General features: G+C 39.4%; 2 protein-coding genes across 2 annotated transcripts; one reads left to right on the plus strand and one right to left on the minus strand.

Annotated features, from left to right (window-relative positions):
• The first annotated feature begins 13,257 nt into the window (after positions 1-13,257).
• mrps18a (mitochondrial ribosomal protein S18A) lies at positions 13,258-16,839 on the plus strand. The gene is made up of 6 exons (XM_020638847.3): positions 13,258-13,444; positions 14,070-14,101; positions 15,109-15,213; positions 15,304-15,427; positions 16,199-16,271; positions 16,366-16,839. Exons 1-6 carry the CDS (start codon positions 13,294-13,296, stop codon positions 16,508-16,510), a joined length of 630 nt encoding a protein of 209 aa, XP_020494503.1. The 5' UTR covers positions 13,258-13,293; the 3' UTR covers positions 16,511-16,839.
• Positions 16,840-17,044: 205 nt separating this feature from the next.
• Positions 17,045-20,347, minus strand: rsph9 (radial spoke head component 9). Its single transcript, XM_020638846.3, has 5 exons — positions 19,978-20,347; positions 19,742-19,898; positions 19,263-19,392; positions 18,984-19,130; positions 17,045-17,205 (listed from the first exon to the last, which is right to left on the minus strand). The coding sequence occupies exons 1-5, from the start codon at positions 20,202-20,204 to the stop codon at positions 17,045-17,047; spliced, it is 822 nt and encodes a 273-aa protein (XP_020494502.2). The 5' UTR covers positions 20,205-20,347.
• Positions 20,348-24,088: the final 3,741 nt, after the last annotated feature.

Genomic DNA, 24,088 nt, shown 5'->3' on the forward strand with positions numbered 1-24,088 from the left:
AAGTTACTGTAAAGCCTTGTTATAGGGTTGCAAATGTTTTGACAGTGCACGAGTTTAATGATGTTGGACTATCCTCTTACTAGTTGCATGCCAACTCTATACCTCCTGTTAGTGAATGGCCCATTGCCTCTGGCTAAGCAGATATTACTTCAGGGAAAAGAATCTCATTGAGCGGACAGGTAATGCTGTCTGTGTCCTCAGAGACCGCTGTCTGCTATCTGGATTTAGCAGCAAAGTTCACAGCCTCAAGCTAAAAAAGTTTCACATGATTTTCTGGATGATGACAAAGGTATGTCTTCCTTGTAAGTGTGGCCTATTGTGTGAACGATATACTGTATCTGTTTCACATTACAGTGCCTCCCTGGGTTTACCCTGCAACTCATTCAACATACAGCTCCAATAATCAGAGCCACATTTCTGCTGCAGGGAGGGAGCTTTTTGGACTGCAGTATATGAGGTTCAGGTAGTGATCACACAGTCAGAGGTTGATTATTCTGTGCTGCTGGAAAAGTCTCCTTGACTTAACATATGCAATAAGTGCAAAGTAAGATTCATCGTAAACAGCGGCTGTCAAGCTTCAAATTAATTATGTGCTAGCATAGTTATCTTAGTTAACCATTAAGACTGGACAAAGTAGAAAGAAAGCTCTACTACAACAAAACGTCACACAGTCTGCCTAACTTCACCTCTAAAGGCCGATAATCAACATGTTGATTCATGTTTCTTTAATATTCACAAAGACATAATGTTTAACATTTGAAGTTAATCAAGGGGTTTGTCATTTCTTGGTTGGAAACAGTAACTTCTTGGAGTTATTATGTTCAATTATAAACTTTACAAGTTGCTGGTAAGTGGATATTCTTTATTTAATGAAAACTATTTTCCAGTATTTATGCTAAGCTAACAAGGTGTTAGCTGTATTTACCTTCCAATATCAGCAATATCTTTTCCCAAAAAGATGAGCCATTTCTTAACTTGAGATTCATGTAAATTCTTGGTTAAGCAAATTATATTTTATGTTTTTGATTCATTTTGACAAATATTTCTGACATCTTAGCCAAAAGAAATACATGTAAAATACACAGAATTGTCAAGGACATCCACAGAGATGTAAGAAATGAAGCTTCTAGCATGTGCAAAAGTACAAACAAGAGTCTAGTTACTGTGTCTTATAGCTCTTAGTGGCATGACTGTTGCCCAGCTCTCATTTAATTTTTGGCTCCACATGGAGCTCAGATACACGTTTTTTTTTTACTTTCAAAGAGATCTCCTCAGATCAAATATCTACAGATTTCCTGAGGATCAGTAGTAGATGAGTTCCACTGCTGATTGAATCATACAGAACATTTACAAAAACAACAGACAGATCTCTTTAACTTTTAACAGGTGGAGTGGTCAGTGTATGAAGAGTTCCTTAATCAGTACATGGAAAATGTACTGTATAGTATATGTATGTGCACTGCTGTGTAAGTCACATAAACCAGTGGCATGTGCTCCTTGAAGATGAAAACAAGCTGCTCAGCACTGGGAAAGAATCTATTGTAAAACTTTAATCATATAATTATGTTTTGATTGAAGATTTATATAAATCCGTCCAAATAAAACTCTCTCTGGAGATGAGTCTGAGGCGCCCAAAAGAGTTATCTCTAGTTAAGAATGGAAACTCATGGTTCCTGTTGGGAGCCCTGACATAATCCAGATGCAGCCAAAGAGCAGTTTTAAATCAAAGCCTTCCTCAACACAAAACATGAAGTCGGCCTGAGATCAGATTATCCCGACAGGCTATTATTCAAACTCAAAAATAATTATTTAATGCAAAATCTGCATTTATTTTATGCCCTAACTTCTCAACTCATATCCCTCCGGAGAGTCAAAATGTCTGGCTGACAATTTAATTCTGACTCAAAGAAAAACTTGTGCATTTAATTGGTACAGAACTAGATGATCCTCTGTGGCTGCATTAGACTAGCTTTGGTTCAGATCCTGCATTACCCTTACAAGAAATGACAGGTCCAACATGTTCCATCAACCAGTTAAATATCCCAACATCTAACACATAGATAACTTTCGTCCAGTCAGGATAACCAGTTGATGTTTTATTGACTGATATTTGTTTCTCACCTGACTTTTTCTATAGTGCCTAGACTGTCTCTGGATGCCAGTGCAGAGCTTCTTTCCCTTTTATTGCCAGTAAAGGCAGACTCAACTTGTTGCAAAAGTGAGGCAGATTTAGAGAAAACAGATAAGAAAAAGAGCCTCCTTTTCGGCTGATTTATTGGCTCAGTAAACATTGTTTAATTAATTTATGTCTTAATGGCTATTTTCCAATCTTCTTTAATACAGCATAATGTTCATTTTCTGTAGTACATAATGGATGATTGCCCTAATGATTTCACCTGAAAAAATATTAAAGCATTTTAAAGTATGAACCCGGCCTGAATTCCACAATGTTTTTTTCCTAACCTCTAGTGATGCAGCAAGTGTAACAAGAGAACAGGTGGAAATCAGGAAACACAGCAAACAGAAAAAAGAGGGACATCTGATGGGTCAGACAAACCTTCAAGAACACTTTAACCATGAGACTTCTTACTGAAAACAGAGGCGAACATTGACTTCTTTTTAGTTACATCTATAGTGTCACTTGTGTTTTCTAGGTTTTCTTCGGCGCACTCAAACTAGGCTATCCACCGTACCCAAGAACATTTGGCCCCCAAAGTCCAGTTCATTTTGGAACTGGACTTGGCACAAGAGGTGGGCTTGTGCTTGAGCAGGGTACACTTCCTGGGCACTGGCACAACTAGCACAGGTGGGCTTCGGCCTGGTACAGTTGCTCATGTACAAGCACGGGAACACAACATGGACAAGATGTACAATCAAACCCCATCTTGCGAGATAGAGAAATACAGTATTGTAAGCAACTCAAAATAAGCCACAAAGTCAGTAGAGCTGCAGTCATGTTATCTGTGTTGTTCCTCACTATTAGACAAAACTACAGTAAATTCACTTTGCTGCAATCATAGTCTATGGCCACTATTTGACAGCTACCAGAAATTTTAAGGTGTAGTGTTTTCTTTCATGACAGTGCACGAGTTGAAATAATGAATCAATCAACCACCTTAAATGTCAAAATGATAACTGAGCATTGTGTTGCTTTTTATCGTCTCTCTTGCATGGCATACATTTTAATGACACTAGGATCTCGATGAAAACTGAAAATCTTCTATTTCCTCACTTGGAGAAAAAATCCCGGGGCTCTGTTTTGTAGCGGTCTGGCAGCACTTCACCTATGATGACGTATGCACAGAGGTAAAGTGGGATTTTCTGGCAAAACTTCACCAACTACCAAGGTGCATGAAGAGTGAACGGCTTAAAGAGGTCAAAACGCTCCAAGAACACCTGTAGCATGAAGATCACTTTTATTGACAAGTTAGCCACATGTGTTTCAGTTTATGGCCTTCGTCAGGGTCATCCACAGAGGTAGCCGTGCTCAATGTGAGTGCTGGCCAGCGGGGGGTCTTGGGAAGGGGGACAATAGTGCCTCTGCACCATACAGGGCAACTGGGCCTAGTGTGAGTGTGCGCCTGATAAATCTCAATCCCATAACTGATGATACAGCTTTTTTCATAAAAAGATCACTTAACTGTCAGGATTCTTTTATTTTTCATATCCGCATGAATTACATTACTTCTATTAAAAAGATTACCCTGATTATCCTTGCTAGAAAAAACCCAGGTACAATCCTCCAATCCCTCAAACAGCTGTAGGGTCAGAAACATGAAAGAGCACATGACACACTGATCAAAAATAGGGGACATGAGGGACCAGACTCTTTGATGCTTTTGTACTTATTTTTCCCCTCAATGAGTATATGGGGACACTCTGACAACAGGGCGTTTATCGGACATAAAGAGGCTTAAATCAGCTGAGAGGACTTTGTGTTTGTTCTTCCCTGTGCTTCACTGTGTTTCTGATCACTCTCGTCTTTAATCCTTTTCTTTCTTTCCGCCATCACAGCCTATAAAGGTCCCCTGTGAGTAAGCAGTGCTTGGGATCATTGTGCTTACCACAACAAAGAGAAAACATCCCACATTTGTAAATGGGCTCCTGCCAGTTGGACAGGTTTTTTAAACAAGCATTTCAGCTGGGGAAAGGAAGTCTGCTCTATTGAATCCTAGCAGCCAACAGCGTGGGTTGATGGTGAAATGTGTTAGCCAATCAGATCTAATTAGATTTTCACAATGTTTTACACAGTTGACACCTTCTAAAGCCCCCTCGATGCATGTCCTCTGTGTGTATTTACAAATTCTGAGTGAGATTTCTTTAATCATCTCTGTGATTCTTCTGAGCTGTAGGGGATTTATTTATCATAACATTGACTTGCTTCTTATCCAAGTTCTTCCCTGGACAGTGTTTCTAACTTGTCTTTCCTTAATGGGAATCAATGTTTTATTTCCAAGTCAGCCAAAGTTTTAGCACTAAGTTTTGTTTCTATATCTAGATAAATACAACAAAATACCAAACAAAAAGGACAGATTATTTCCCTATTTTTGCTCAGCTGAACTATCAACAAGAAAATTTAGCATAACAAAGTAGTAGTGCGTTTAATTGTAAAGCAAGATAGTGTTTGACACCTGTGCTGTGAATAAAATGGATACACATCAGATTGAGTTGGCAAAATAAGAACAAAGGTGATCATGGCGAGGTATCTGCTGAAAATAATTTTTGCTGTGCCGTCATAGGAAGTCTGAAATGGGTCTACACCAGGAGCTGCTCAAGAGGAGTGGCCAGGGGCAGCATGGGCCACCATTGAAATCTGAATGGCCACCCAAGGAGCCAACTTGCAGTGGTCCAGTTTTATACTTTTCAACTTTTGTAAGTTCTTTCAGTTGTAATTACATACTTTGATCTTTCCATATAAAAAATTGCATCCCAGGTGAGCCACCTGATGACCCTGATGAAGTTAAAGTTGATCTTCATACTACAAGTGTGGCTGGAGCATTTTGACCTCTTCAAGCCTTTCACTCTTCATGAACCTTGTTAGTTGGTGAAACTGCGCCAGAAAATCCGACCCCTGGTCTACAGACCCATCTTACACCATGACGACAAACTCTCATCAATACGCAGTTCATGTGCATGCCAAAAGCAAACCACTGCAGGTAAACAAACATGCTAGCAGATTAACTTGCTCAAGATAATGTAATTATGATGGTATGCTATCTTGTGGCTTAACCAGGAAGTCTGAAAGCAGCACACTCTTTGGGCAATTAAAAATACTTTCAATGTGCCGTTATCCTGTAACTGTCATGTGTGCCACATTGGCAGCAAAAGTATCACAGCTTCACTCAAGCCTGACTCAGTGAATGCAGTCAATCTGATTAATAGCTGTAAATTTCCAGAAAATTGCAGGACATGCTATTCGTGGTGAATGGAAAGAGTCAAACATGTGACTGCACTTCCACTGAATGAAAAAGAGGTTCTTTGGAAACAGCAGTTTTTCCTCTCTGACTGTTTTTAGCCCTGTGTTCTCCAGTGATGGAATTTTACTCAAGGGTTTGCCTTGTGTTTGACTGCTTAGTCCTTAAACATACGAGTGAATGGATGATGGAAGGACTTCAGGTTGGCTTCTTTTCATCGTCTACTCTTTTGTTGCATCATGTCTCTTTGTGTTCACAAAACGTCTCCTAATTAAGCCTCATGTAGAAAAGACTGGCGAAACTCTTGACTGATTGACATTCACTGTACAAGTTCTTCTCCCCATGGCTAGACCGGACACGGACACAAACACACACACACATGCACGCACACAGAGTTTTTCCAATCTCAAGAATTAAGATGTAATGGACATAGCGATAAAATTACAACAATGAAGAGAGCAGTAAAACATAAGGGAAAAAACAACAGTCAGAAGTTTTTTTCACAAATGAAATTCATGGATGGATTCTCCCATCAGGGAGCCCACATAACATATCTCTGAGGTAGGTCCAAAACACAAGTTTAAAGAAAAAATCATTAACTGAGTCTGTCTCAATTCCAACTATCGTCCAGATATACCGTAATGAATTCCTCATTTATAGTACTGTCCCTTTTTTTTCATGACACAGGGTGATTTAATGGTTTAAATAAATAAAAAAAAGTACTTAATCTGCCCTCTTAGGTGTTACAACTGCACCTCCTTGACCTTTTAGTCTTGAAAACTGTGTCTACTGTCCTCAATAACATCCACTTAAATGTGTTTGATTATTTAATCCACAAGGTCTCACTGTTGTGTATCAGTGAGCAAAGCTGCACCTGACAATCACTGCTGCCCCCTGCTGGGCCCCCACCTGTCTCTATTTTATCCTACTGTGAAAGCAATACTTTTCAGAACATTAAACCACTTTCAGTTACAGAAAGAGTTTGAGAAAAAGAAGAGAGCCTGTTAGAAAAAGAAAAAAATGCTGAACTCACCTCATCTAACTCAAGGTTTCTTTATACAAGCCAGGTGGTATTCACATGAAGAGGAATAGGGCAGTGTGATATCAGCTGTTCTCACTTTGTCTCTTCTGTGAAGGCAAACAACAATGTATATTGAAATTGAACAATGACTTACACAACTTGTGACCTTTTTCAACTCAATTGTTGCTATCCACAGGTTAATTCAATATAAAAAAATGTCAAATGTCAAAGCAGCATTATTTCATCAAATATAAACTTTAAAATCTGCTAAAGATCCCACAGTACTGTGGTTTCATAAAGATTTTGAGCATTGCGAGTTCACCACATTTCCCTGAAACAAGTTTATTAAGTTATATGATGTATTTATGCCAGCTACGAGATTTCACAATAGAGCTTGACATGGATTTCTCAGTCATACAAAGAGGGAAAATAAAGGCCCACATTGAGGCCAGGCTGAGATAAGGTGATGAAATGCTTGGTGGTGAAATTAGCACAGTTACTTTTACAGTGACGTGAGATGGAAATGTCAACAATACATTTTATCCATACAAGATCAATAGACTGGAATAAACCAGTGTGAAGTGATACTTGGTCAGGAGTCGGGTCAACTCAAGCCAAGAATCTGTATAGAGATTAGAGTTTGTATAACTGGAAACTGTTTCGTCAAAATTACTACGGGAACGCTTCTCAAAAATAAAAAAGGTTTAACGGCTGAAAAAGTTTCGGAACCAAATTCACTGTATGTTTGGTAAGCCTATTATGAATATTATGTTGACAATGGATCAGATAACTATGTTGTTTGGGGGAAGTGAATAGTTTGAACGCACAGATAATCAATTGTTCCAGTTTTAAAACCCAAAAGCTTTATGTTTAGATTTACAATCCGGGCAGTATCACTTTCTGTCAGAGCAGGCAGCTTTAGTCTTCAAATAAACCATCTGCACCCTCCCCTTCAAGCATGTGTATATATAGCAGGTGCTTATGATTTTGACAGAACAAAATATAACTAATTACAAAACAACTGCAACAAAAGACTTAACTGTCCCACTTCAAACTCAAATATGAATTGCTATATCCACATTGCAAGCATAACAAATTCTGTACGATAATACGGGAGAAAACAAAGCATTAAGCTTTGATAGGGCAAAATAATTAATTATTACTGTGTTCGCCGGATAAACCAGCACAAAAAAAGGCAGAGGGGAACGTGAAAGTTTACGTTTTTTACGCGCTAACATTTCTCTCTGCGCTGCTAGCTCGAGCTTCCGTGCCGTGTGGTCACGTGACATATAATAAAACTTCATTGACCAGGAGGAACGTAACCTGGGGCCTAGGCGAAATAATAATGACTCTTACAAATATAACAAAAACAGTAGACTAAGATGTTGTATGATGCATATTTAAAAATAAAACAATCAAGCAAACATTACTGCGTCTACTGGCCTGCAATAGGCTGATATTCCTCAGCATGAATTAACAGTCGGTGATCTTTGCGACTGACACTATCCGCTCTCCCTCGTTTCCGATAAATAACTAAAGTAAAGTGGTTCATGATCAGCTGATAAGGGTAGACTTGTTAAATATCCTGAAATGATTCGACACTCATGAATCTTAGCCTATTGACAGTAGCCTAGGTTCAAATGGCATGTTGTCCCACACTATAGCTATAAGTCTGAATTTAATGGATCACCCTGAGGAGATAAAATGATTTATAAAATCTAGCCATTTAACTGAAATAAATAAAAAATAAAGTTAGCTTTTATTGAATAATAATATTAAGACTTCAGTTGACTAGAAGAAACCATCTGGTCCTTTGAGAATGTCACTGCTGGCGTCATGGCAAAATGCACAAGGAGGAAGTTAGGAGCAGAGGCAGCCTTGGTGGGAAACTGATCTGGGCAGAGCAGCACAAATCAGCACAGCATGATGATGGCTGCGTTTCAAGTAAAAGCATTTTTCAGAGTCTGTATGAATCACTGGTTACATTCTTCCCTGTTGTTCCTACAGGTGAAGCACAATTCTTTCATTTGTCACAGATGGAGTTAAAAGAATTCCAGGCCAAAGTTTTAGTTAAAGGTTGTCTCCTCATCCTCTCTCCTTGCTTTAATTGACTTCCTAGTTACTAGCCCCTGGGGCTGACCCTTTAAAAGGTCAGACAAACACAACTCAACCAAATGAGACTGGACCTCAGGAGGTGCAGTACAAGTTCCGCACTAAAACAAAAACTGAAACCGAGTGAGAGGGAAAATGTAAAAAGAAAGAGAACAAAGTGTTTCCAACCATTTGAAGAGGAAACACTCAGGAGCCAAGGAGCCATTGTAGCACAGGCAACGCAACCTGCATGAAAATTGTACCACTCCTCATATATAAAGTGTGTATATAGGAAAGACAGAGGCAGGGGAACGTGTGTTTATGCATGAATGTGGATTTATGTGCAGCCTGAGTGTGTGCATGTGGTGTCAGTGTGTGTGTGTGTGTGTGTGTGTGTGTGTGAGAGAGAGAGAGAGAGACAGAGGATAGAAGCTGGCACTCTCAGACGGCCAAGCGGAGGTAAAACGGGGATAAGAGCCTCTTCAAAGAGCAGTGATTTGTTGGAGAAACCAGTGCCATTTAGCACGTACACCCAAATATGTGCGGGAAGGGCGAGAGAGGGCTGAGGAAGAGAAGAGGTGGGGGGGGGGCTCCTTGATACTCGGATGGATGAAGATTCATGTCACTTCTGAGGAAGATTTACTGAACATCAGCGCAATAAACTCCCTCTGAATGTCACTCTTCACCTCAAGCGCTGATGAAACATACGTCTCTGTTTCCAGCTGTCTTCTTCAGCAAGCGTCTTCATCCACACCTCATTTTAAGAGCAGTGGGGGCCTTCTTTAACCAAACACACTCCCTTGATATAGGCTAATTGTGTTCAGTTGACTTCCTTGGATGCAACAGCCCTTACAAGTTAATCACCCAGGAAAGCCTCTTAGTGACAGCTAGGCCTTAATTGCATACCAGACTGTGCCCATCAATTTGGATGGCAGCAAATCCACACATTCCATCTGCATGGGAATGAGGAGATCTGTAGAAAGCGTGCGGTGCTTGCTGAGAGAAAACTTCCTCCAGGGAAGTATAGAGGAGCATTCAATGCTACACCAAACTCCCCATACCAACACATCTTACAAATGAAAATGGTTAAGAGCTAAGAAGTATAAAAGGTTTGGTCGAACTATCGAATCAGGGCAGAGCTGTCTCACATAAATAATAGAAGGTAAAACTGCATTAGAACTATCAGACCAATATATTTATTTTAATAATTTTAAGTAAATAAAGTTTTGTTGAACACAGATAATTGTTTGATTTGGCTTTTCTAACCTCAACATTTGGATTCCCTCTCATGCTTCTGATAAGCAAAAGCTATTCAAGAGAAGCTCAGGTCAACATTAGCCTGAGTGTGATGAGCTATACAGTTTACTCACACAAAGAAAAAGAAAAAGTGTACACCTTTTAAACTGAAATGTTACAAAATATAACCGTTTAAAGTTATCAATAATTCTATGTTGAAAATAGATTGAATAACAGACAGATAACTTTTTTTCTTTTCTTTTCTTTTCTAACCCACATCTGCAATGTTTTGATTCATTCACATGCCTTGGAACAGATGTCTTGTCAGCCATGACAGGCAGCTTCTGTCAGCAAAAAAATGTTTCAACAAGCCTCTACCTTTACCGCCATCAGAATGCAACACATGTTAGCATTTAGCTGGTGAACATATTGAAGCATGTTAAAGCTGAGAAGAAAACAAATAACTCCTTCTGGAGTTGGTGGAGATCAGAGCAGAGCAAAAAGTAGAGACTGTTTTTTTTTTTGTTGTTATTTACATATTTGTCAAGTGGTAATTTCTTTCTACAAATTCTGCACGCCTTTGTGTAATATCCTAAGAATAAAAGCATAAGGGGCAGAACACAATCCGTTTTTCCAGAACCGATACGTGGACATCTGACGGTTTAGCTTAAATTAGACAGAGCTGCGTGGCTGTGCAGCTAACAAGCTACATTTTGACGCTAAGGGACAACACCAACTTCATTTTTGCTTTTCAAGTTGTTAGTTGGACTGGCCGAAAGTCCTTTGTTTCTAACCACTTACAGTGTAGGCTCTGAATAGTCTTTCTTATTTTCACATAATAGCTAATGGGTTCCAAGATTTTGTCAGATGAATACTAACAGAAAAACTATATTCACTTTTCAAAGGTAATGAACCAGATAAGCTAAAGCGCAACAGTCAGATTGTGTAATTGAGTGATTTAGATAAATGTTACTCCCTGAGATTCAGCTCCTCACATCCCACAGAGTCTGTTATGACCCTCTTGCAGCTCTTTTTGTGTTTAGACTCCTCAGCATAAGCTATCTGCAGGGGCTCTTCAGTCTTCACCAAAACATTAAAAGCAAAACAAACTGACTGGTGGGACAATAAAAATGGGAATGCAGCGGGATGTGTTGGATTTGTTTTTGTGTGATGTGACCGTGCCCACTCATCTTCTCTCCGCTCTGGGCTCTTCTGCTCGCTCCATGCTGCGTTTTTAGCACTTTATCCAGGGGAGCAGGGGGTGAAAACGCTAACCTTTTCCACACAGCAATAACTTCCCACCATGACATCGGACCAACATTGCTTCAGTGTCCCTCAGCGCTCGCTGTGAAAATGTCAGACGAGCTCTTTTCATCTGAGGGAAATCCTATCTGATTTACTCGCCCCCCCTCTTCCTCGGCTGAGGCGCCTGTTTGTACAAGGCCATGTTTCATTTGAATATCAAAGCCGGTGAGGAGGTGGCCAGACACTTTAAATGCCATTTTTTTGGGCTTCTCTCAAGGAATGTGACTACTTAAGTGTCCTTGACGAAGGGACCTGATCACTGAGACAATGCTTCCTTTGTGGCGGCGGGGTGACAGTAATCTCTATCTATCTACACTCTGCTCTGAAGACGGGACCGACACAGTGGAACATTTGCATCTCAGTGCCAGTTCTTTAAGGCTGCACAGTTCAGATGGCATTTGAGAAATTGTTCACATTTTTGGCCATGAGACCAAACAACCCTAAAGAGTTCAAGCTCCCGATGTTTCCTACTTGTACCTACCATGCTGCATTCACAATTACCATGAAACAGACTATTGAGGGGGCACACAAGGGTCAGTGACACATTCTGGCTCAACTGCATCAACAAACACAGTTCTTGGTAATTAACCACAAGACAATTTATACTTGTCTATAGGGTGTCACATAGAAATTGTTGAGGATGTCATAAATTAAAACTGTAAAATCATAACCCCCTAATCCCATTTAATCTGTCTAATCCAATGAATTCCCCAAAAATTCCAGATTCCAAAATCCTTAAAGTGCCAACACAAACAGACTCGCTGATTGTTTTGAAGACTGGCTAAGAAATGTCCTTCCAGTTTTTTGCTTCATGTTTTCTAAAGTTTGCATGAACATAAAATGCATTGTGCAAATAATATTAGTTGTCTACTTGTCTTGCAACTCTTCCTTACTTTTGATGGTCCCCACTTATTTGAGTGTAAGGCCGCCAGCTGTCAGCAGCAGAGAAATGTGAACTTGTTGACAGGAACATGTATCCTGTCAATTTAATACTTTCACTTCTTTATGTGCAGCCTCAAACATGTGCACGGCACAACCAAAGCAGGGCTCACCTGAGAACCCAATGCTCGTCTGCACTCAAGTTTTTTACATCTCTGCAAATATAGAAGATACTGTCATACATTCATGTGCATTCTGGAACGTTTGCATGCGGTACAAACAAAACAAAGCTGTAGACTTTGCAAAATATTTGGAGAACCTACCAAAGGCTTAACATTTCATAACTGCTGTGCTTCAATTAATCATAATTATTCATACAGCTCTAATCAGTTCTAATAGGTCATGAAACTGTATTATACTGTACTACACTGGGACTTTTGTAAGCAGATGAAATGTTGCAACCTTCCATACTTATGCAAACAGATGAGACATGAGAAGCATCCTGAAAAACACTAAACCAAAACACAACAGCTGGACAATGGCATAGTGTTCTCATGATAACACTATCAAAGATCTTACCCGTTATCTTCTCTGAATCTCTTTATCCGGGTATGAAGACTCTCTCTGTATCTACTTTTTACTTCAACAAAAGGTTTGGCATGTTCCTACACTGCTCCTCTAGATGCCTCTTGTACTTTCATCTGATGAGGGTGGAATGTATAGAGGTATAAAGAGTGAGCCTTTCTTTGTTGTTTACTTTGAGCATTCAGCTAAAAAAAAGAAGAAGAAGAAGCAAAACAAGGATTAAAGAATCTCTGGTCCAAAACTAAAGATTATCATATACGCTGCAGGAATAATTTCCCCAAGCACTGCATGTCCTTGCAGAAATATGCACTCTTGTTTTTAACTCTCTGGGCTTCAAAAACTTCTCAAGCAATGTGAACTAGATTACACTATCACCTTTCCTGTGCTTCTTGGCCTTCATTGCAATCGCTATTTCTTGTCTACTTGCCATGTCTTGATAGCTTTTCACATTGTTTTTGATTTTATACCACATTGTGCTGCAAATTTGTGTGTTGTGATAACCAGGATTATGATCATGACTTATAACAAGTCATCATTTGAAGCAAACATTTTGATAAAGTATCTTTGAGCTCCATATCTATCTGGACTTGACTCAAATGTGGTCATGCAACCACTATTGGGGGATTACCTGTATGCTGCTTGAATTTCTTTTATTGGACTTCCCCCTATTGATGTAATGAGACATCTTCGGCGAGGGTGTCGCTGTCTACATTCTCGCGAGACTACCAGACAGGAAGAGACGAACGCGAAGGTCAGGAATTAATGATGGCAGCCCGCAGTATGCTGGGGTCTCTGTGGACCACATTTGCCGGCTTAAAATTGGCGACACCATGTACCAACCTGCAGCTTCAGCAGAGGATAATTACTGCCAGGTTACCGGCTGTAACATTTCAGAGCCGAGGGATCCGCCAAGGTGAGAAGTTAAGATATTAACTCTGAAATATGAGGGGAGCTAACGCTGTTAGCATAGAGGCACCGACAGCTATTAGCGTTTTACCACAGATATTCTACCGTAAAGTGAAACATTCTTGTGTCTGTGTCTAATGTGCTCATTTAAGGCAATACTTCGGAATCTTATCTCATGTGCAACAGTGAGTTTGAAGAAACATGTAACCAGTAAAGAGCTTTTTGCTAAACGCCATGCTTTCCTGTTGACATCATTTCATTAAAAGTTTTCTTAACCCAAGAAATATAAATATTAACAAGTAAATAAGAGTGAGACTAAATACAAGTTTTAATGTTTTGGCAGTTGTTCCTCCTCCTGGTGTTTATGTGTTTCATATTTTATAGTGCACACACGTGTGTAGCATTCAATAAGACAATAATGGTTAAAAGCCTCATCTGACAATAATTAAAATAACAGTCTCTGTGTGTAAGCACCAACTTTTGTTTAAGTTTGATTTAGTCAGTGATACTGAAGGGGATCTTTATTCATACCATGACATCACTCATAAAAGTCTCTTTTTATGTCAGCACTAAATGAGATCCAGCAGTCAGTAACATAAGGCTGACATTGTGTAATTTATTTGTTTTCACAGTGGTGGAGAAGAGAGAGGATAAAACAACAACCGTGAGTATAATCATTCTAGTATCAGGTTATTTGGGATAACATGTTTTTTTGTTTTTTTTAGTGAAACAGTTGATTATTTGATGTTTTGCATGCTATACATGTTAATAAAAAAAGACCACCAGAAGTTTTTTTTCATTCAGGCATTTCAATTAATTCTGAGCTAGAAGTGACCAGAGATTCACACGTGATGTAATTCTCAGATTAGCTGATTGGTTTGATTTAAGGTGTATGACGTCAGGTTTTATTTTTTTAAAGGAACAATTATCAAAAAAAAAAAAAAAAAGACAAAACATGATTAAGATGCTAATTATCTATAAGCAGAAATTTTAGCTCCTGTGAGGAGTTTATAGCTTATTATGAAACAGACTGAAATGAATATTGGTGCCTCTTTTTTGAGCTAGGAAAGCAACCGAGACCGTCTTCATACATATTGACTATTTCTCTATTGTTATTTTTTAATGGCTGAAACTGCTGCCATGGTCTTAATCCAATTCAAATTCAAAGCTTTATTCATTTAGTTGTACATACAACAAAAAGTGTGAATGAGTAATACAACATGAGCAGTCCGTCAAAAAAATCTTAGCAGGTACCGCTTTAAAGTTCCTCACATGAACTTTAAGTAAAACCTCCACAAATTCTTATTAATATCAAAAGTACATCCTACAGGCTGACTTTTATTATTTTAATAATTGTGATTGGTAGCGGCAAACACCATTTTAAAAGAGCCACAGTGAGCTTGATGTTGTCTAAAGCAAGGCAGAAGGAAGTAAAGTACAGGACTGAAACTCTAACCTAGTGCTGACTCTAAGCCTGCTCGTCTAAGAGAGCCTAAACATTCAGGGGGTAACAGTAAGTGTGGAATGAAAGACCACACCAGGTAAATGCAAAGGCTCAATGGGTTGGCTTGACTATCAAATATAAAGCTTTGCAACATAATGAAATAGGTTTATGTATCATCGATGAAAACAGTTAGATTCTCACCAAAGTTGATTTTAATCATCTGTCAGATCGAGGGACAGATACTGGACGTGCCAGCAGGACCACAGCCTCCAAACCCCTCAGCAAAGTGTCCAATCTACAGGTGGAACCTGCAGAACAAATACAGCTACACGGTAAATACATGAACAGGCCTGTTCTGAATAAATGACATTAGTGAGAGTGTATCCGCTGTTTTAAAAGTGTCTGGGTTTTCTTGCCTCTAGGATGTCCTGTTGCTCAGTCAGTTCATCAGGTCAGATGGAGGGATGTTGCCCCGGAGGATCACTGGTCTCTGCCCCGAAGAACATCGCAAGATTGCTATCTGTGTGCAGATGGCCCACAGAGCAGGTCTGTGTTACCTTGTGGCCCTTATTTGTGTATTTAAATGTCATCTGCTCTGACCTCAACTTACCCACCCCTTTTAGTGTCTGTTTGTCGTTGGGTGTCCTAAATTTAAAAATCTTAAAAAATGATTTCAAAATGCCAACAAACTTTAAAAACAGCACATTGTCGTAGAGGAAATAATAATAAGACTTTGGAAATGAATCAAGTTGGTAAAAAGTGGTTCTAGCTGAGCCAAAAAATGTACAACTGCATTTATGTTTAGCAGACCATATTATTAAAGCAGATATTTTAAAACTTGATTGTCATGATAGTTATATGTATTATTTTTAACAGCTGCAAATTAAAAATACTTTCAATAGCAATAAGCCAGTTACGATTATGATATTGTGATAAAAAATAAAACGGTAATAAAAACACATCCTTGCTAGAGAAACAAGAGTCATGGAGTGTTTGATGTTTTTTTTGCTCATTAAATGACAATTTGCTATCAGTACCGAAATCTGTATTTCAGTTATCCTTTAAAAGATTAATTGGAATACAACTTCTGATTTAAAAACAGTCCTTCAACCTGTTAGAGGGTCACATTCAGGAACTGATAATAATGATAGTAAAGGTGCTCAAGAGTCAGTTACGCTGTGCTTTGTCACAGTAAGAAGGTGAAAATATTTTTATGTCCTGTTAATAGAGTCCAGACTTGGCTTTCTTTTGTACCTTTGACACTTATTCACACATTTTATGCAAGTACATAAATCTGTCTCCTCTGTTGTGTTCAAGGTCTGCTGCCTGACCACAAACCCAAACTTCCAGAGGACCACGTCCCTAAGAGGCCTAAGCCTCAACTTAACAGGTAATGTAGACTTGTGCGTTTGTCACCATCATCTATCAACTGCAACTGAAACTGGCATTAATTCTGTTGTGCACATCTGCTGTTTATTGTACAGATACCTGACCCGCTGGTCCATTGATTCTGTGAAACCTATCTATAAAACTGGACTGAAGTGGTGTAAGAGGCGCATGGCTGTAGGACACCCAGCACTCAAGAACAACGTGCGCTACGGCGTGAAGCCTCTTTACATGAAACATTGACAGACAGAAAGTCTTGATGAATCTACACAGCGACGGGATGCAACTCCAAATGGATTAACTTTTGTCACACTGCCTTGGGAAAAGACCTAGAAGCTTCCTCCATCTGTATTTATTTAACCTTTTGTTTATAAAACTGCGTCACGCTTTCAATGACTCACCCTCAGCCCCACCCAGAATCATCCATTCTGTCTCAAGCCCTTGAAGTGAACTCTCTGACAACTTAATGTGAGCCTCAGCATGGGTCACAGTTACAGTTTCAAAGTAGGTGGTATATTGACTGTGTATAAACAAGGCAACACAGATGTGCAAATAAAATGCGCTCAACATGTGTTGACTGTGTAGAACTGCTTTTGTGCACCAAAACTAAATGGAACAAAGAGAGTCAAACTGCCTGACTGTACCTCTTCAGTTTATTTGTTTACGATAAGAAAAAAAAAACTGCAGTATGATGCATAGAATACATTGAGAGAGTGAATTTGACCAGCAGAAACTTGAGAAAATTGTAGATTTTGTTAAGTGTACAAATGTCACTTTTTATAACATGAAGGGAAGGTCCAGATTTTTAGTCCCGTCTCCAATATAGATGTATCCGTGTTGCGGTGTCATTGGCACATGGTAGAAGGTCAGGCCGAGCCACAGCAGGCTGCGCAGCACGCACACTTTACTCGCACATTCAAACTGAAGACTCCACGATCCTACAGACAAACAAAGCAGACTTTTTACAAACAATTGATGTAAAAATGCATGTCATGTTCTCGAGCCACACTGTTGGGCTGCATTACAGTAGAGGCTGCAGTAATCTTTCTTTTCATCCAAGATTATACTATTCACATGCTAGAGTAGGCCAAATGATACTCCAATAAATCAACCCTTTGTGCTCTTTTGATATTCAAAGTTTATATCCAAACATATGTTTCACAATATGTTTGGGTGTGCCTGTAAACTTGATACTCAGGGATTTAAGAACAAACTATCTTAACATAAAAGTCCTTTGATTTATTATTTTGAACAAATGCAATAGACCGATTCACAAAAGTAAATCTACCCAATGCTGTATGTGATGTGCAACATGTGTTGTCCAGGTTATAGTTCTACTCCTACTACCTTCAAGAGGAGAAATATCAAGCTATAAATCAGGAGCTGGAAACACTTTGCAGGATTGTTGTAGAAAAGAGGAGGTAGCCCCAGAGGAGAGCAACTGTCTTTTAGTGGAGATATATCATGTTGCATTTCCCCCAGAGTCCCATTTAAGAAATGTTAACTCTCTTTTGCAGAAATTGCATGCTATCTGCTGTAAGGAAGTGCAGTGAGTATGGCATTGAGACAGCTGTGTAATGTCTGCTGTAGTGATGACAATGCCGACATCCTCATCAACTCAAGAGAACACACACAAACATTTACACATGTGGGAGCCTTCTTAAAGCAGACATCTGTTACATGTTTAGTTGCGGGGTGCTAAACATTTTTTCTTTCAAACACGCGTATGTCCAGAGCTTTACTATATCTTTGTTTACTGTGGCCTGAAGTCCATCCAGCTGAGCAACCACTCTTAGACCTAATAGACACGACATATTCTTTTCACAGTATTTTAAGTTTTCATATTATTTTCCTTCTGGTTTTGATTTTTCCTACATACTGTTAAATAGCTTGAATGTCTAAAGTTTCCACCAGAATTTAAATACACACCTAAAAGACTTGTTATCATTATATGATTTGATCTACTTAACCACACAATCATTCAACTGTATTAAAAATCAGAAAACTACACTCACTGCACTTAAAATGTAAAATCTTTAAAGAGGTCAAAACATATATCTTGAATATTTTAAGTTTCTTCAGATGTGAGGGATCCCATAAATCATGTAATCAAGTAAAAACATCTAACTTTCCAAAGAACGAGGTTACACCCGTTGTAGGTGGGCCCTGACTTCATGAGTTTAGATTCTTCTAATCCAACAGTAGTCGTGAGGTTTTTAGACCACTCTATGCAAAACCTTGGTGTTTGGCCAAGTTAAATGGAAAATCTTCTGAGCATGTTCTGAGAAAACCAAATCCACAAGGGAGGTGGGCTGACGTCAGCGGATTTAGAAATGTGTCCAATCATACAACTTTGCTTTATCAACCAGTTTACGGTTAAAATGATTCACTTGTTTCTACTTGGAAGACACGCCTCTTGACTTTCAGTCAGTTGAATCACCAGAATGATGTGTTTTAAATTCACACCTCATTTAGTTGTAGTGTAGCATTCCCGGCTAGAGAAGTTAAAAGGAAAAATACTGGCCTAGAATGCTTTATAGGGGATTCAATGACACTTGCGATTGCTCAAAATATCTGTTCTTAATAGGTCCAGGTAAAAGGACAACCACCTTTTAGCTTTCTAAAAAAAAAAAAGATCCTGTATAATATGATATTTGATGTGATGACATGACTGTATATGTTATAGTGTAGGATAGACTAAACTCGGTGGCTCCACCTTTAGGGATGTCGTCACTCAATGCATCCAGGAAGTCGAGAGCTGGAGTCAAATCACCAAACTCCAGGATGGATTTCTTCTTCAGGTTCTTTGGCTTGCTGAAATGAAGGAAGTTGTCGAGCTTCCTTGCTTCTGAGTGAGACAAACCTGAGGAAGAAAACATGTTTGCATGTCCTTCACACTGAATCACAATCATGATTTTGAAATACCTGACCAGCAGAATGTAAATTTTGGCACTCCAAAAATGTGAAACAGTCTGTTGCGGAATAATGTTTTTACCTCCAAAGCTGCGGTTGACTTGGACAAGGCCATGTGGGCTCTTGACAAAGGCTCCCCGAGGCACCACAGACACGTCTTCATCAATCTGATGAACTGTCACGGCCAACCTGCTTTCCTCTTTCACTTTGGTCTGCAAATGAGGATAGTCCATCTGTAAGCTACAACTTTATGACAGTATAGACACTGAAGGTATCAGAAAAATAAATCACTGCGAACAACAGTGCTGTCATCTGAACAGTCTGTCGCAGTAAACAAGTCAAGGACACCTCGCAAGTGGTCGGTAAGTAGACTGGCACCTCGCCAGCAACCAGTCTTGTCTCCATACTTTGGTCCATACTGAGACTTAAACCAGCGACCCTTCAGTTCTCACCCAAAGCCCCTACAGGCTGAGCCACTGCTTAAACACTTTGTCTATGGGACTTGACAACTCAGTTCTTTAACTATGTTGAATTTTGCCTTCACAAAGTTCTCAAACTTACCACGACCTCCTCATCCTTCTTTCCTTGCCTGAGGATCTCATGATGCTCGTACACATGTGAGGGGTCTCCTATGAAGCGACCTTTTGCTCCTCTGGACACTTCCTCTCTCATGGAGTCTGTGGCAGGGGGGAGCAGGAACCAGTCCATACAGTTGAAGCTGGAGACCAAATAGAGACGCTAAAAAGTATTTCACACTGAATAATATAAATAATTAAATCGATTAAGCTTCAACATACCTATAGAGATTCTTTTTGTCCTTCATTTCATCTTCTCCTCTCCCTTGAGCAATGAAATAATCTTCCTTTAATCCCAATATTTTGCCCCAAAAAAAGACTCGATCGAATTTGTAGTTTTTCTGCAGGATCACCAAAGAGGTCTGCAGGGCAGCTCTCTGTTCGACGTTTAACGTATATCCACTGCCAGCAACGAGTTCCAACGAATAAAATAAAGAATTTGAGTCCATTGTTTCATTAATAAACGATTCTAAAACGTAGATATTAGTTACCGTGACGCTATCTGCTTTGTAAAAGTACTCGCTAGCCTACAAAACGGCTAACTAAAACAGTCAGGGTCAGAAACGCTTGGTTGCTATTGGCAACAAACCATGTTGCACAGGTTGTCATAGCAACCTTTCCTTTCCGGTACTCCTCTATGTTTTCTTTATATTTTATTTTTTTAAATAACCTTCATAGGTTTGATGTGCGGTCACAAAATAATATAATGAAAACAGTCATGAAACATAAAAGGTCAAATTTCGGAGTGTTACTTAAAACCAACCCATGCGCGAGCCTTGTCTGACGTCATGGCCAAGCTTTTCAAGTGTGTGCCTGCCATGGTGCCTGCATGATGAAGCTGTTTCTGTTTAAGAAATAAGCCCAGAGCACACAGATTTTAATATGTGACAACGTTTTATAATGTCAGAAACCAATCCTAAATCCCTTTTATGGCAGAAAACAGCAGGTGGAACAAAATAAGATTCATGAAGCTCTCTATTTCATTTTGATAAACCCACTTAGCAATTTGAGGATAGCCTTCATGTTTTAAAGCAGAGAACAGCTGTCAGTTTTGTGATAATGTAAATGTCTTCCCAATAAAAAGGTTTAAACACATGAAACATAGCATCTTACATTCTACAGGCTACAGAGTTTATATACATCTCTTAGAATTGATTTCTGCAATCAAAGCAAAATCTATGTAGTTTATTATCTTTGGTATTGGGCTGTTTTGGACTTCCGTGCAAAATAATGACAATGTTTCTTGTTTTTTTGTTCTAAAATTGGTTATTTATATATTTCCCTCAATTTTCCCCTTTTCCTTGTTTATTCAACAAACTTTGTTACCACAATAGAGCCAAAATGATAGGCTACTTAAATTAAATTAAATTTTCTCTGATACGTCCGTGATTATTATTTCCTATTTCTTTCTGCCAGGAAGACACATTTAGAAGCTATTGTAAGGATTTCCAAGGTGGAGATTGAAAGCTCTCTGAGTAGGCTTCAAGCACTTTCTCACATAAAGCTAGTAGAGAGAGGGAAGCGTGCAGAGGAATGGAGGGAGTGCCTGGAAGACAGAACTGGTTAAGCCTTTTAAACAGCTGGCAGGATGCATGCTTGGATCCTTCTAACATGACTGTAATTCTGATGGGAATAGCAATGAATAGTGCTCAGAAATCAGCCTGTCCTATAAACATACAGTCATTTTGATTTGTCCATTTATTCTGGAATAGAAACAATGTAAAAAAAAAAAAAGTGCTGGAGTTCACTGAGAAGGAAACTTAGGAGATGAATACTAGTAAATGTATTGTCCTACCATTGGCCATAATTTAAAGTTACTTGTGCTCTGTGATGTGAAATGAAAGCATACCTATACCTAAATCAATGTTCCTGCAGGCTTACTGAAATTCTATGAATAGGACTTAGAGCTGGGTAAAAAGAGGAGAAAAGAACCAGTGTGCATTTGTGTGAGCCTGCTTTAGAGTTAGGGCTATAGAGGTGATTTGGCTGTAGTTAAAGAGAAGTTCCTCTGTCTGAACTGCTTGTGATGTGATTAGTTAAATCCAATGCTGGTTAATTTACGGGAATTTTTCAGCTTTAAAATGTTGAGAAATGGTCAGGTGTTGGAGAAAGTAACGCCAGATTTCTGTAATTAGTTTTTCCCATTGAGGTTTTAGTAAAATACTATTTCCCTCTCTACTGGTGGGCTTTTTAATTCTGCTCAAACCTTCTTTCATAAGATGCCAGTATTTTGTTCATGTTTCCTTTCATGCTGCCACAAGCTGCTTTCATTCATAAAATTCCATCGTATCCAATCCAACCAAAGAGTTTTCATGTTCCGCCTGCTCCAACATCTTATTTTCAAATTTGAATCCTCCACTGTTTCCATTAAACTGCATATCAAAGACCAAGTTCAACACGCTTAAAGTCCAACACATTCACGAGTAGTCCTTTTAGTAATTTCATGCATTAACAAGTCACTATTTGTGGTGATGTGGCTTCCTGAACTCAACCATATACTATTTATACAGGCAGAATTAGCAGTTTTGATATCACTGGGCACTCTAAGCACCATAGGGGAAAATCCTGTTTAAGGACACCAAATGAACAGCGTTTTTTTTAATTTGTCCTGGCTCAGATGGGGCAATTTAAACTGATAAAAGCAATGTGTTGGCTTAAGTTACACTAAGAAACACATGATAAGAAATTGTGCAACAAATAATTTGGGACTGTCTGTTAGTGGTAGGCTAATCTTGTACTTGGTTATACTGTTTTGACTCACCTGAAAAAGAATGTAAACAATGGCTTTTGCAGAGAAACTATATTGGCTAGTTTTAAAAAATAGGTTTGATTACATTAAAGCCTTATGCAATGTTAGTTTAAGAACATACTGAAGGCAGTCTTCTTAAAAAAATCAACAAACTGATAAAAGGTTTCAATAACTCTTTATTTCCAGTCATTTCCATGCTTGCCTTTTCCCATGCCATACTGCGATTCTAGGACTCAGTATATTGGCTGTATTTGTCCAAACAAAAGGGCCTCGGTCTGCAGTCACATGCTTCATCAGCAGTGGTGATTTCAGCTGTCTGGCCCACCGCCCTTCTGGCTAATGTAGTCCACCAACAGAAAAGAGAGGGAGAGTGGGGTGACTTTTCTACAGAGAACCTCACACAGAAGAGAGCACGTAAGGACGGCCCCTTACCAACCCATCTACTCACCCGCACAGACAAACACACTTTGAGCTTGTGGCTCAGGATGGCACATCATTAGAGTTGGCAGTCTAGGTGGAAGTTTTGGAGTTGGAAGACACTGAGCGACGCACTAACATACACATACATACACATACCATTGCACTTCTGTTTCCCAATTGGCTGGGAAGGAAGTAATACTTGGAATGAAGCGGTCTGTTTCTGTCCTGGTCCCACTGCTCTGGGAAACTCACCTCCCAGGCGACCACCGTTGCCACGGCACTAATCCTGACGGACAAAAGATGGGAGTGCCACAGAGCACGATGCTGCCAGATGCTCTCATTGGTTGGCAGCATCCCACGCGATGCTGGGATTGGCCGGTTCTGTGTTTATATACAAATTGGAGCAGCCAGAGGTCACATCCATCGATCTTGGTGGTGACATGAAGGAAACCTGACCTCAAAACCTACCTCTAAAGGAGTTTAATTCGTGTTTGATATACACACACACACACACACACACACACACACACACACACACACACACACACACACACACACACACACACACACACACACACACACCCACACACCCACACACACATACACACACACAAACGTAGCAGCTCTTTCCTAAGTTCAGTGGCCTGGGAGTGCAGCATTAAGTGAATGCTGAGAGAGTGGGAGTGAAGTGACTAAATAATAGTGTCTGTGGTATACAAAAGCACAGACGACAACAATACCAAGAATGCAAAGAGGGCAATGAGTTCAGTGGGTTGCACACCTACACACTAAAGTCACAGAGGTTTTGGATTAACACTGGATAAATATTTTGATCTGGAGTAAGGCCTGCTGTTTAAAGTAGTAAAACTGTATAGGCTAAAGGTTTGCTGTTTTATTTGACCTAAGGTGCCCTTTTATAAACAATGGGTTTGAGGAAAGTAAATATGTAGCTACCACCAACAGACGGTTAGCTTATGTGGGCAGATGGAAATAGTTAACAAAACGCTGTAGTAAGGTAACATTCCACCTAAAAGCCCATCTAAACCTTATAAATTTCACATTTGTTTACTTTGTATAGCAATGAAAGTGTAAATATGACATCCTATGTCTATGTCCTATTTGGACAAGAGATGCACCAAACCTCACCCAGTTTGCCTGTAATTG

This window comes from Labrus bergylta, chromosome 15 (assembly GCF_963930695.1).
Source record: "Labrus bergylta chromosome 15, fLabBer1.1, whole genome shotgun sequence".
NCBI lineage: Eukaryota > Metazoa > Chordata > Actinopteri > Labriformes > Labridae > Labrus > Labrus bergylta.

Bases quoted from the DNA above. Each gene is read 5' to 3' on its own strand.
- mrps18a (XM_020638847.3), top strand. From the start codon at position 13,294: ATGATGGCAGCCCGCAGTATGCTGGGGTCTCTGTGGACCACATTTGCC. The intron at 14,102-15,108 runs GTGAGTATAATC...ATCATCTGTCAG, and splicing joins GAGAGGATAAAACAACAACC to ATCGAGGGACAGATACTGGA. The intron at 15,214-15,303 runs GTAAATACATGA...TCTTGCCTCTAG, and splicing joins AGAACAAATACAGCTACACG to GATGTCCTGTTGCTCAGTCA.
- rsph9 (XM_020638846.3), bottom strand. From the start codon at position 20,204: ATGGACTCAAATTCTTTATTTTATTCGTTGGAACTCGTTGCTGGCAGT. The intron at 19,393-19,741 runs GTAAGTTTGAGA...CCTCATTTGCAG, and splicing joins AGAAGGATGAGGAGGTCGTG to ACCAAAGTGAAAGAGGAAAG. The intron at 17,206-18,983 runs GTGGAGCCACCG...GTTTGTCTGTAG, and splicing joins GAGTGACGACATCCCTAAAG to GATCGTGGAGTCTTCAGTTT.